The sequence below is a fragment of the Hypanus sabinus genome, chromosome 16, assembly GCF_030144855.1.
Source record: "Hypanus sabinus isolate sHypSab1 chromosome 16, sHypSab1.hap1, whole genome shotgun sequence".
NCBI lineage: Eukaryota > Metazoa > Chordata > Chondrichthyes > Myliobatiformes > Dasyatidae > Hypanus > Hypanus sabinus.
This window is the reverse complement of record NC_082721.1, coordinates 18,425,935-18,439,284: the sequence shown is the minus strand read 5'-3', so window position 1 is coordinate 18,439,284 and position 13,350 is coordinate 18,425,935. Positions and strand designations below refer to the sequence as shown.

Here is a 13,350-nt window from a genome sequence, read left to right as displayed (position 1 = left end):
GACCATCAATGTCACAGCGCAATGATTATGAAAGATTCTTATGTATTAAACCTTTTGAGGGGGCATTACCTTTGCAATATTTCCACTATACTTTTTCACTCCCCCCCATATACCTCCTAATATATACCCCCCATATACCCATCAATGTACTCCATACAGAGCTCCAAGCCAGAATAATGAATTTTGCAGTCTTTTGCCAATTTTAACATAGCAGAACCTCTTTCAAATTGCAACCTAATCAGTCAGTTTTCAAGTTTCATCCTGAACAATTTGAGTCAACGTGTTCGTTCCCTAAATTGATAAAGTTTGGAGACTACTCATTAAACAGCTATTGCTACAAACTAGTTAACGACCCCAGAGGAGGGACAATTCTTTCACTATTGGTCTTTTTGTAGCTTTTATCAAAAAAGTACTCGCGCACCTTATACCAATTTAAATTATTAGGTGACGATGCATTATAATTGAGAGTTAAACCATTAACACTATTCAATCTAGTGAACACTGCATTTGAAAGCACAAGACCCGGTGATTTGAATGACAATACAGTAAAGTGCTTTCTCAGTAGGCGTCAAATTGTCCTGTTTATGGTCTCCACAAAGTACTCAAAACACAACTACTGTACCACTCTCGCGTGGACCCAACACCCAAATTATTTGAAAGGAACCGTGCTGAATCAATTATTACAACACCGTCACAGCCTCCCACTGATCTACAAAATTGTTGATAACATTGTAACAGTAGATAACTCCGTACAAAATATTTTTTCTCGTCACATAATTATAAACACTCTTGCACTGAAGTGAAACAAAGACTATTAACTCGCATCTGTTACCCACCTGTGACCAGATGGTGTTTACGCACACCCGTCTTCTTTTCAATCTTCTCTAGAATGTTGGTGAAGAAGTTCTTCTCGTCCAGAAACTTTTCCAAACGCTCGCGCAAGGATGGCATTTTTTTAAAAAAAAATTGGTTCGGTTTATTTTCAGCACACCCTATGCTCCAAACAGAAATCGATTCCGTACAAAATTCCAGCCGCTCCGCTGTTGGAAAAAAACTCGTAAACCTATAGTTGCTGACTCTGGTTTTTATTTCCAATCCGTTTAACTTCAATCCGCTTCCGCCCCTATCCTCTGATTGACGTTGTAAGTACCCAATTGGAGCGACTATTCGTACCTCATCCTCTGTTTGTGTGCTAATTTATCCCCATCGCGACCGAGACAGACTGCTCACTCAATGAATAGGAAGGACATTTCCTATTTTTATTTACCCCAATTTGTGCTACCATGAACAGTCTGATATCCGGTTTATTAAAATAGATTAGGGTTGCTGCGGGGGGGGGGGGAATGAAACACTTGGATAGTTTGGAACATCTTTGTCTAGTGAGATGACCTTCCCGAGACCCTTGAAATTTATGACGGCAGTTGATTGGTTGGTAGGTTAATTAAAAGCGCCTCTCCGCGCCCCTAGAAATTCATTTTGACTAGAATAGAAAATGTCGAGAGAACAGGGAGTTTATGTAAAATTATGAGAGATATGAATAGAGCAGATAGTCGGTATCTTTATTCCTAGGGTCAAAATGTTTAGTGCCGGAGGACATGTATTTAAATGAGAGAGTTGAAATCGCTTTGCCAAGCACCTTCTGGCTACGTCCGGCTGAAAAAGCGACACCTCCCAGAGGTCACCCATCTTAGTTCCACTTCCTGTTCCCATTCTGACATGTCAGTCCCTGGCCTCCTCTACTGCCGCGATGAGGACAAACTCAGGTTGAAAGAGCACCACCTTGCAGTCCGTCAGGGCAGCCTCCAACCTGAATGGCACGAGCCTCGAGTTCTCCAACTTCCGGTAATGCCCTCCCATTCCCATTTCCTTCTCTCAGCTTATCACCTCCCTCTGGTGTTACTCCCCCTTCCCTTTCTTTCAAGGCCTTCTGTCCTCTTATCAGATTCCCCCTTCTCCGGTCCTTTACCTCTGTCACCAGTTGACCTCCCAGCTCTTAACTTCACCCCTCTTGCTCTCCCGGTTTCACCTCTCATCTTGTACTTCTTCCTGCCCTCCCACCTTCGTACTCTGACTTCTCCTGGTTTTTCTTTCTCCAGTCCCGGTGAACGAAACGTCGATTGTTGACTCTTTTCCATAGATGCTGCCTGGCCTGCTGAGCTCCTCCAGCATTTTTGGGTGGAGGCAGGTACGATGTTTCAGAGGCTTTGGATCAATATGAAGAGAATGGAAGAAAATGAACAACAATTTTGACAGATGAAAGCAAATTAGTTAGAAATAGAACATATTCAGAGCATGCTCTCTTCTCATTGTTACGTTCAGGATGGAGGTACAGAAAGAAGCATGAAGGCACACACTCAGCGATTCAGAAACTGCTTCTTTCCGTCTGTCATCCGATTCCTAAATGGACACTACCTCACTTTTTAAATTATTTCAGTTTTTGCACCATTTCCACTTTAACTATTTAACATACACATATATACTTTAATTGTTTTACTTATTCCCCCCTCCCCCAAAATGATCACGTATTGTGTTGTACTGCTGCCGCTAAGTTAACAAATTTCACATTATTAAACCTGATATTGAACCGAATTCTGATTCTGAAACCACCTTTCTCTCGCCCGCGAATATCAGAAAACGTTATAAGTCTGGGGGGGGGGGGGGGGAAGGAGGTACAAAAGATGCTATGAACACTGACCAGCTGTAGAAAGAGAAACAAAGTTAACGCTTCAGGTGTAGGCTCTTTGTCAGAAACAGGGCAACTGACAAAGTTATTAGGTTACTTATGTTAAAGATGTTAGACCAATGTTATTGAAGTGCTGTGAAGGTCTTGTGTTGTCGCAGTCCCGCATCAGACATTTAAATGTGGAAGGCTAGGGACCAATTGTCAGTAAACGGAATTAGTCTGGAGCCCTTGGCATGGGTCTGCAACTCTGTAACTCGTCAACCTCCAGCTCGAGTGTACCTGGCCGTGACGTCACAGTGAACTTCACCTGGCTGTGACGTCACATTCGCCGGGCGTGGCCGGTGACGCCACCGGCCGTCAACCGCCGAGCTGGCCCCGGCCCGGGTGACCGTTGCGGCCGGTCCGGGTGGAGGTTGGGGGTCGGGCCGAAGGGCAGGTGGAACCATCGCCACTTCCCGAAGAGAAACCGCCGGGAGCGCACAGTTACCCCCCCCCCCCCACGCCTCCCCCGGGGGCGGAGTTCATTCTCTGTAACTCCCGAAACTTTATCGCCCCGGAGTGGGAAGGCGTGTTCCAGAGTATTTAATGAGTGTTAGTGTCCCTCCACCCCTCCCTCCCTTGTGCTGCCGGACACGGCCGAAGATAAAATGACGTAGTTGGCAGTAGTGAGGCGAGTGGTGGTCACAGCGGGCGGGGAATTCGCAGCCTCTCCCCCCCCCCCCCACCCCACACTACCTCTCTCCCCACCGGTATGACCCAAGGCGGCCGCCTGTTGCTGCTCGCGTTCCTCAGCCACTTCCTCGGCGGCGCCGGCGGCCGGGAGCTCTACACCAACACCTGGGCGGTGCGCATCTCCGGTGGAGCGGAGCACGCCCAGAGCATTGCCTCTAGGCACGGCTTCATTAACCTGGGACGGGTAAATGGCTCTCTAAACCGAATAGTCAATGTGCCGGTGGTGGAGTGGCTCATCCTGCGCTCCCACCAACCCAGCAATTGTATCCTTTTATTTTGACGCCTTGCATTTGGGTTCGACTCTTCGTCACAGAGTCAGGTTTCCAAGATGAAGGGTCTCGACCCGGACTGGTGACTGTCCATTTCCCTGCACAGATGCTGCCCGATTCGCTGAGTTCCTCTAACAACTTGAATGTTTTTTTTTCTCCCCCGCATCTTCCCCTCCCTAACTCTTCTCTGGAAAGGTTTGCACCCCAAAGTACTTTAAAAGCAAAGTAATTCACTCAAAGCTCCCGTCAACTGTGTGAAAGTCTGCGTTGATTATCTTGATTCAGGGACTCATGTTGACCAGGTCTCTAAAAATAATTTCCCTTGTTCAGAAATAGTGCCGCACATCCGACTCCACATCCCTGTCATTCGCAAAGTTACGAGCGCATCGGCCCCTGTAAATGTTTCTTTCAGAAGACAGTCCACGGGCTCCCAGCCACTGTTTTGCTTGCAGCTGTTATTCAGAAACTGGATTATGTCCAGTAGTAGTTCCGTAGTTGTTAAACCATAATTTGACTTTCGAAACATCACTGTAACCTTTCTAGGGAAGAGAGACTTGGAAATTATTCATATAGTTGTTATGTTGAATTATCTTTCAAAATGGTTTAATTATTTGGGACACTTTTTTGATGTACTATCATTGTTGCCTGGTTGGAAGTTTTCACATGTTAGCCTACTAACATCTGAAAACCGTTACTGTACTGCTGAAAGGAACACTGCTGCAGTTCTGTTTTACAACGGTGATAAATGAAAGCTAGTAAATGCAGCAAAATAATTAAAGTTTTTTTCCAGGGTAATTGCGACAAGATATGTTGTTAGGAGCAAAGATCAAATGGCAAAGATAAAACAAACGCTATGGTAAAGTTTCCCTGGGGACGCTGTTGCTCTTCATTTCAGTTTGGTCAAAATGAGGCTCTTGCTGGCTGGAAGGCTAAAAGTAAAATATGCTATTTCTGGATGTAATGTAGAACGATGGTGGCGTAAAATTAAGTGGAAATGTGAGCAGTGAATATGATGTGTAGTGGGGGAGTCTAAGACCAGAGGGTATAGCCTCAGAATAGAAGGACATCCTTTTAGAACAGAGATGAGGGATTTCTTTCGCCAGAGGGTGTGGTTTATTGCTACAGTTGGCTGTGAAGGCCAAGTCACCTGGTATATTTAAAGAGGACTTTGATAGGTTCTTGATTAGTAAGGACTTTAAAAGTTACTGGGAAAAGGAAGGGGAATGGGGTTAAGAGGGATAATAAATCAGCCATGGTGAAATGGTGGAGCGGACTTGATGGGCTGAATGGTGGGAATCTGCTCTTGAGTCTTAGTATGTAGGTCTGTTTCCAAAGAGTCTTGGATAACTTGATAGGAATTACAGGGATTTTAACATTCGACCCAACCAGTGAGAGGAAGACCAGGTTTGATCAAGAAGTAAATGTCGGAAGTATCATTTCAACGTTGTTCTTTCTCTGATTCTAAAGATTTTTGAAGATGAAGATTATTACTACTTTAAACACAAAGCTGTGCTGAAGCGATCACTCAGTCCACACCAAATGCGACATAAGAGGCTAGAAATGGAGCCCAAGGTAAACTGCCTTGCAGTGTATATATGTAAATAGGTATAATGTACCTATTTTAGGCTTGTATCACTGAAAAATAATTGATTTCAATATTTTTTCTAGTTTTGTTACTTTATGTATATCACTTTTAATAATGTTGCTTTAAGATTCAGGGGTTAGAATGGTAACGTGTAAGTGTCGAACTTGCACTCCCTGTGGTTTCCAGTCTCAAAACATTTCATAGCATAGTAAAAGTTGACATGAATTCAAACTAGGTGCTTTTGAGAGATGTAAAAATATTATATTTGAGTTTTATGTGAATCAGAAGTCTGAAGAGAATTCCAGAGCTATGGGCCTAAGTCTGCTAACGTGGGGGAATGAATACAACTAGAAATTAAGAAACAGAACTATATGACAGTTGTACTGTGGAGAAGGTTTGAGAAAAGCAGAGGGAAAAGTTTCTTTTTAAATATTGGGTACTGAGCAAAACAATTTTTAGTCTGAGGCACCAGGTTGGAAGTAGGGAAATAATTTTTGGTAAATTGTACTTTTGGACTAGCTTGATTTTGAGGGATAGAATGTTAGCTAAGAACATTTTCATAGTTGAGGGATGACAAGGCATTTGACAGCTTTAGCAACAGTAAATGAAAACAGGCTCTATTATAGAAGTGGCACATAGGATGAGCAGTTCTGTTTTATCCTGGGTTTGAGGCTAGGGTTAGGGTTGTTTGCTATCAATAAGGAGATGCTAGTTTCGGTCTTTGCAGTGTAAACGAAAGGAGACCTTTGGCTCAGCTGGGGCCCCATGTTAGACAAACAATCTTATTGAAAAAGTTTTATGAAGGCTTTTCAGTAAGAGTTTATGGTGAAGTACAGGCCCTTTGTCCCAACTCACCCATGCTAACCAAGGTGTCTCCTTGAGCTATACCATTTTCCTGTATTTGGCTTATACCCCTCAAGCTTTCCTGTCCAAATATCTGTCTAAAAGTCTTTCAAATGTTGTCATTGTACCCACGCTTAATACCACCACCACCACCACTTCCTTGGGCAGCTCACTCCACATACCCACTATCCTCTTGTGCAGCAAATCTTTCCCCTTGGGTCCACCTTCTTTCCTTTCTCATGTTAAACCTGTGCCCTCTAGTGTTGTACCCCTCCCTGGGAAAACACTACCAATCTGTCTTAGCAGTGTCCTTAGTGATTTTATAAACCTCCAAGGTTACCCTTTAACCTCTTTTGCTTCAGAGAAAACATTCCAACCTTATTCAGTCTCTCCTTTACAGCTCAGGTCCTCCAGTCTATGAATCTTCTCTGCACTCTCCAGCTTAATCACATCCTTCTTGTAGCACAGGACCAAAATTGCATACAACATGTACGACGTGATATCAAAAATGTTTTGTACAGCTGTAACATGATGTTCTGAGCCCTGTGCTCATTGTCCTTGTCGTTTGAAGGGACTGCCTTCACCATCTTGTCTATTATGTCACCACTTTCAGGGAGGTACAGTACAGACTTGTACTCCTAGGTTTCTGGTGTGCTTCTGAAATCCAGTATTGTGAAACATTGTATTTGCGCACTTTGATAAAGCTTGACATTTTTATTTGTCTTTAAGCTAGCCAATGTAAGTATAATTTATAGCCTGGCTTCCGTTACTTATTATGTACATTTTTTTTATTGGAAAAGGACCTATTGAGCTATAATTCTGCTTTTCAACTATTTTGAGTATTAAGAACTTCAGTCTCTGACAGGAGAACCTTTACTACTGTCTGCTTAGGTAAAGTGGCTGCAACAGCAAGTGGTGAAAAGACGCCCGAAGCGCTCATTTTTTGTTCCATCAGATCCTTTGTATCATAAGCAGTGGTACCTGGTAAGTTTGGGTACTTTTGGTGGGGGTGTAGAAATTAAGTGCATTTTAACTGCTCCGAGTTGCTGCCCCAGTCAAAGATGCACTGAGATTAATATGAATATGATAAAATAATTTAAGTTTATTGTGATATGACTATGCTTATATACAACCAAATGAAACAATGTTCCTTTGGACCACATGTGAAGTGTACACCACGGGTAAACGGCACTATATACAGCTTGCTATCCTAATGATGAGACCTTGGTAGGGTATTCATTAGTTTCACAGACTTGGGGGAAGAAGATGTTACCCAGTCTGGTAGTCCCAGTCCTGATGCTTCTATACCACCTCCCTGATGGTGGGTCAAAGAGATTGTGGGATGGGTAGTAGGGATCCTCAGTGCCTTGGGCCCTTTATATAAAATGCTCCTGGTAAATGTCACAAATAGAGATGAAGGGTAACAACAGTGATCTTGTAGTTTTTACTATCCTCTGTAGGTCTTTGAAATCCAGTGCCTTGCAGCTTCTGTACCACACAATGATGCAGCCAGACAGGATCCCCTGGTTGGTGTTCCTGTAGAAAGTTGTTTGAATGGGGGCAGGGGCCTTGCACACTTTCACACTTATACTTTCAGTTTCCTCAGAAAGTATAGATGCTGCTATGACCTCTTAACTAATGAAGAAGTGTTGTGGTTCCAGGTTTGATAATCTGTTATGTATACACCAAGAAACTTTGTGCTTTTCACTCCCCGAGACAAAGCTGTTGATCTGCAATGGAGAGTGGTTGACCTGTGCCTTACTGAAGACCACAATCATCTCTTCCGTCTTGTCCACGATGACACTCGGGTTGTTGTTCTTACACCATTTGACAAGCCTCTTTGCCTCTTGTCTGTATTCTGAATCATCGATGTTGCCAATGAGGTCAACCACTGTCATATCGTCAGAGATGATGCAGCTTGAGCTGGCTTCAGCAGCACATAAATGAGTCAGCAGCATGAACTTCAGCAGGCTAATCACACAGCCCCACTGTGTACCAGTGCTCAGTGTGATGGAGCTTGAGATATTGCTCCCAACTCGGACTGACTGGGGTCTTTTTGTCAAGAAGCCCAAGATCCAGTTACAGAGAGTGGTGTTGAGTCCCAACAACAATAGTTTACCCACCACCCTCTGAGGGATGATTGTATTAAACATAGAGCTTTAGTTGATGAACAACATTCTGGCATACAAGGCATCATTTTCTAGGTGGAATTGAATGGAGTGGAGTGCTGAGGCTTTGGCATCATCAGTGGACTGACTTGAGCAATAGAACTGGAAAAGGTCCATTTTTGCTGGAAAGTGGCAATTTTACAGGATCCATTGCCAGCCACTCAAAGGACTTTGTGATTGTTGAGGTCAGTGTCACTGAGTGTAACCATTTAGGCTAGTTACTGAGCCTCTCTTGCACCAGAATTATGGATGCCTTGAAGTCTTCGGGGACAATGGACTGTTGCAAAGAGATGTTACAGATCTCCATTAAGACCTCCGCACACAGGTCCCTGCAGCTTTGCTTGGGTTTAGACTGGCTAGGATCCTTCTTGCCTTGGCTGCAGTAAAATACCGTTCCTTGTTTCTCAGGTTGAGAAGGAGCTTTGGTTTTTACTTATTTAGGTTTTGTATTTAAAATTGCTAGGTGTACAAAGGGTTATTGTGTCCAAATGCAACTTTAGTATGTGGATAAATCACGTGACTGATCCCAGATTTAGGAGCAGTTCTCAAAATTGGACTTGTGATTTTCTTTAATTTTAGGCCAACAGCTTCAAATGTCTTTTTCCCTTGTTCCATGCAAGTTTACACTGCAGCATTGAAAGTTGCACTGTATGTTTTTATATATTAAGCATACATGATATGCTTTCTAGTTCAATTTCTCACTTACGGAATATTCTGAATTGTTCTTTGTATTTTAGCTTTACAGGAAGGGTGAGAGAGTAGAAGCAGCAAATTGAGAAATACAATTTGAAAAATTCTAATGCAAACATTGATCATTGAAATACTTTGAAGACTATTTTGGTATGGGGATGTTTCTTCAATTTGCATCAACTGTTACTTTAAAGATTTCTGAGTAGCAAATGTGTGTAGTGGCATTTTGTATTATGATTTAAGCTTAATTAAACTTGGCTTCACAAGGAATTTTTTTGGAATATTTCTTCTCTATTTAATGGTTTTTGGATATCTGATTCTTCTTCTATTGAGTCCCGAAGGAAACAGATGGTTTTCCACTCCCTTGATAATTCATTTTATTGTATGTGCTGAACACACAGACATTAATACATATTGAACTTGCTTCTGAAATTCTATTCCATTATTGTCAATAGAAACAAATTTCCATTACTGCTTGGTAGGAAGAACTTTTACCAAGGTCTCAGACCTTAATTAGCTTGTTAGGGCTATGGCTTGTTCATAGTCATCGTTAGGAAAGCCCAGGTGATGCAAATTTCAAAGCAATATATATACCCTGACTCCTCAAACCTTGTCCCAACAATCAGCGGCCATGGGTTCCTCTCAGCAGCTGCCTAGCACTCTGAAAATTAAAATAAATGATGTCCACAAAGCAGGAGAAGCTATAAGAAGATAGCAAAACATTTTCAGGTAGCCAATTCCTCAGTTCGTAACGTAATTAAGAAATGGCAGTTAACAGGTATGTTGGAGGTCAAGTTGAGGTCTGGAAGACCAAGAAAACTTTCCGAGAGAACTGCTCGTAGGATTGCTAGAAAGGCAAATCAAAGCCCCTGCTTGACTGCAAAAGACCTTCAGGAAGATTTAGCAGACTCGAGTGTTGGTGCAGTGTCCTACTGTGCAGCGACACCTGCACAAATATGACCTTCATGGAAGACTCATCAGAAGAAAACCTTTTCTGTGTCCTCACCACAAAATTCAGCGTCAGAAATTTGCAAAGGAACATCTAAACAAGCCTGATGCATTTTGGAAACCAGTCCAATGGACTGATGAAGTTAAAATAGAACTTTTTGGCTGCAATGAGCAAAGGTATGTTTGGAGAAAAAAGGGTGCAGAATTTCATGAAAAGAACACCTCTCCAACTGTTAAGCATGGGGGTGGATTGATTATGCTTTGTGCTTGTGTTGCAGCCAGTGGCATGGGGAACATTTCACTGGTAGAGGAAAGAATGTATTCAATTAAATACCAGCAAATTCTGGAAGCAAACATCACACCGTCTGGAAAAAAAAAAGCTGAAGATGAAAAGGGGATGACTTCTACAACAAGATACTGATCCTAAACACACCTCAAAATCCACAATGGACTACCCTCAAGAGGCGCAAGCTGAAGGTTTTGCCATGGCCCTCACAGTCCTCCGACCTAAACATCATTGAAAATCTGTGGATAGACCTCGAGCAGTGCATGCAAGATGGCCCAAGAATCTCACAGTACTAGAAGTCTTTTGCAAGGAAAATCCCCCAAATCCCCCAAATCCCCCAAATGAGAATTGAAAGACTCTTAGCTGGCTACAGAGAGCATTTACAAGCTGTGACACTTGCCAAAGGGGGTGTTACGAAGTACTGACCATGCAGGGTGCCCAAACTTTTGCTTCAGACCCTTTTCCTTTTTTGTTATTTTGAAAGTGTAAAAGATGGAAATAAAAAAAGTAATCTTGCTTAAAATATTGAAGAAATGTGACATCTTTAACTATATGACTTTTGGAAATCAGGTCATCTTTTATTTGCTTAGCTATTCACAGTAACAGAAATTTTGACCGGGATGCCCAAACTTTTGCATGCCACTGTACATTTGATTACAAGTGTGCTTGGTTTTGGAGCACTTTGTGTTCCACAGGGCTGATAAGAGATGAATAGAGTTACTGAACATTTCCTATGCATCAATTTCTCTGCCTACGCCTCAAAGACAAGCTTGTATTTATTTTCTTCGCTGAAACTTCTGCTTTAAAATATCATGTGACTCTATACCAAAGACATTAATCATTAAAACGATCAATGGAAACTTGCGTTGTGCAACTCCAAACTAACTAACTGTAGTTCACAACAGGGTTTCTGTTTGCTTTCATAAGCCATAGGAGGAAAAATAGTTTGTCACCTTCCTTGTGAAGTGTGCTTCAATGTTGACCATTTGCACTCAACCTGAAAACATATTTCTTGCAGTTTAAGACTGTGGTTGCTATTTGACATAGTGCTTAGTTGATTGATAGGCTGGGCAAATCAAATGATATGCGGTTTTTGGAGACTGGTGCAATTAAAAATAATAGTTCCAGCAATATGCTTGTTCACAAAGTTGGGATATAATGATTCACTATCTTCATGTTTTTAGATGAAAAGTAATTCTTAAACAAATGAATAATGTTTATTCTTGTAAGCTGAGCATCTGTTTAGCAAATTTTAATGACTTGTTATTGAAAATTAATTGATTAGAGTGAGGATATAAGGTAGTGGCCATACTATGCAGAAGTACTGTCTTGGCTTTTAATCCTCAATGACTATAGTCAAATTTGATGAATCTATCAAAATATACAATCCCATTTTGATTCTGCTGCCTCTAGCATTTGCAATATAAGAATAAAACACAATTTTGGGTGTGAAAAAATAATTTCTACACACAAACCCTTTCTGAAATGACCGCTTTTCGGTGCATCAGTGATATCAGTTTGGAATGTGTGATAATGATCAGGGCTTTTGAAGAAAGTGAAATATTAATGTATGTATTTGTTGATGTGTTTTCTTTCTTTCTAAATCTTTTTATTTGTTGATGTGTTTTATGTGGTGATAGGTGCTTAACATTGAAAATGGAGCCTAGATTATAGTGGCCATTAATTTTATGATGGTTCAACATTGTATATATCTTTTACATATTCAATTGACTTTAATAAATATAATTGGTTTTTGCTTAGTTTGTATTATCTGTAGATCTTGCTTTACAGTAATCAGTTATTTATGTCTTATTTAGAACAATGAAATACCTAATGACCTAAATGTTCTGTCGGCCTGGAAGCGGGGTTACACAGGCAAGGGTGTTGTTATCACCATTCTGGATGATGGAATAGAGAAGGACCACCCGGATTTGGCTGCAAATTATGTAAGATCAAATAATAAACTTTTACAAAATCCATCTTTAGTTAATTGGACCTCTGTTAAAGGGGGGGGGGGAGGATAGTAATCACATTTTTTCATGGTATGTGACAATAATTGCAGTGCTATTGTGGGAGAAAACATTGTCCTGAAACATTTGTGTGAACAGTTTAGTGATAGCTTTGAATTTTACCTGATTTTCAGTGCTTAGGCAATGCTAAGCTTGTTTATTCAAATACCCAGAAGGAATCACTTTAAGTTGCTTTCAAGACTGTGTAATAAAACGGGAGATAATCAACTGGATCATTTGCTGTCCAAAGATCCCTGCAGATAGTGAATATGCTTTGTTTATGGTTCTGGTTGCACTTGGTTGTGATGGCTGTAGAAGCAACTACTTTGAGGAAATTGTGACAATTCATAGGGCACCTAGTGGCTGTGCAGTAGTCTAGCAGGGAGTGGAAGAAACTATTTTTGGTAGTTTTTGACAGTTTTTATTCCAGAAATGTGACCCTGCCATTTCTAGTATCTTTGAAGTTGGGATTTTACGTATTAGCAAAAGCAAAATTGATGTTGCCTTCTGCCATTCTCTTTGGTTTGATTGCAGGATCCTGATGCAAGCTTTGATGTAAACGACAATGACCCAGATCCTCAACCAAGATACAGCTATAATGATGAAAATCGGTGAGGTCCTTTGCACTTGTCTGCTTATTTAACTGAACTGGTAGAAAGTTCACATATAATCCAGTAGCTACTCTGGGTTTATTATTAATTGAGTGTTCATCAAACAAACAAAATCAATTGATTTTCAATGTATAGGTGTAATCATGCAGCAGGAAAACACTATTTGGTTCTATCACATCACACTGGACGTTTATCACATTTTTTAGTACTCGGCCTGAAGTTACCTTTGCCTGGATGAATTAAAGTACTCTTCTAAGCACTTAAATGTTGTTATCTATTCTGCTTTCACAACACTCTTGGCAGTGAATTCCAGGGTCACTTCAGTTTAAGAGGAAAAAGGTCCACTTGGATCCTCTCTAAATCTCATACCCCTTGCCCTAAATAGCAAATTGACCAAGATGCAGAAAGAACATGCTTTTAAATTGTATGTTATAATGTATCATGTTCACTTGATCTGATAATGAGAATTTTGTCTTAATTTAAAGATCAATCTTTAAAAGGTGGCATTTCTGCCTCTGTAGTATAA

At 41.2% G+C, this 13,350-nt stretch overlaps 2 protein-coding genes across 6 annotated transcripts in view; one reads left to right on the top strand and one right to left on the bottom strand.

Annotated features, from left to right (window-relative positions):
* LOC132406041 (receptor expression-enhancing protein 6-like) overlaps positions 1 to 1,273 on the bottom strand; it is a 39,368-nt gene extending 38,095 nt beyond the window's left edge. The window contains exon 1 of one of the 2 annotated variants that reach the window (XM_059991210.1): positions 837 to 1,273. In XM_059991210.1, coding sequence (XP_059847193.1) covers positions 837 to 951 — 115 coding nt within the window. In that variant the 5' untranslated portion in view covers positions 952 to 1,273. The remainder of the gene's footprint in view (positions 1 to 836) is intronic. The other variant, XM_059991211.1, reaches the window with a different exon arrangement.
* A 137-nt stretch (positions 1,274 to 1,410) lies between these two features.
* The window catches only part of LOC132406040 (proprotein convertase subtilisin/kexin type 4-like), a 39,621-nt gene continuing 27,681 nt past the window's right edge, over positions 1,411 to 13,350 (top strand). Inside the window, exons 1-5 of one of the 4 annotated variants that reach the window (XM_059991206.1) lie at positions 1,411 to 1,842; positions 5,152 to 5,256; positions 7,004 to 7,096; positions 12,022 to 12,150; positions 12,748 to 12,824. In XM_059991206.1, the coding sequence (XP_059847189.1) occupies positions 1,606 to 1,842; positions 5,152 to 5,256; positions 7,004 to 7,096; positions 12,022 to 12,150; positions 12,748 to 12,824 (641 nt within the window). In that variant the 5' untranslated portion in view covers positions 1,411 to 1,605. Of the gene's footprint in view, positions 1,843 to 3,106; positions 3,600 to 4,517; positions 4,541 to 5,151; positions 5,257 to 7,003; positions 7,097 to 12,021; positions 12,151 to 12,747; positions 12,825 to 13,350 lie in introns of those variants that run through there. The other 3 variants (XM_059991207.1, XM_059991209.1, XM_059991208.1) reach the window with 3 other exon arrangements.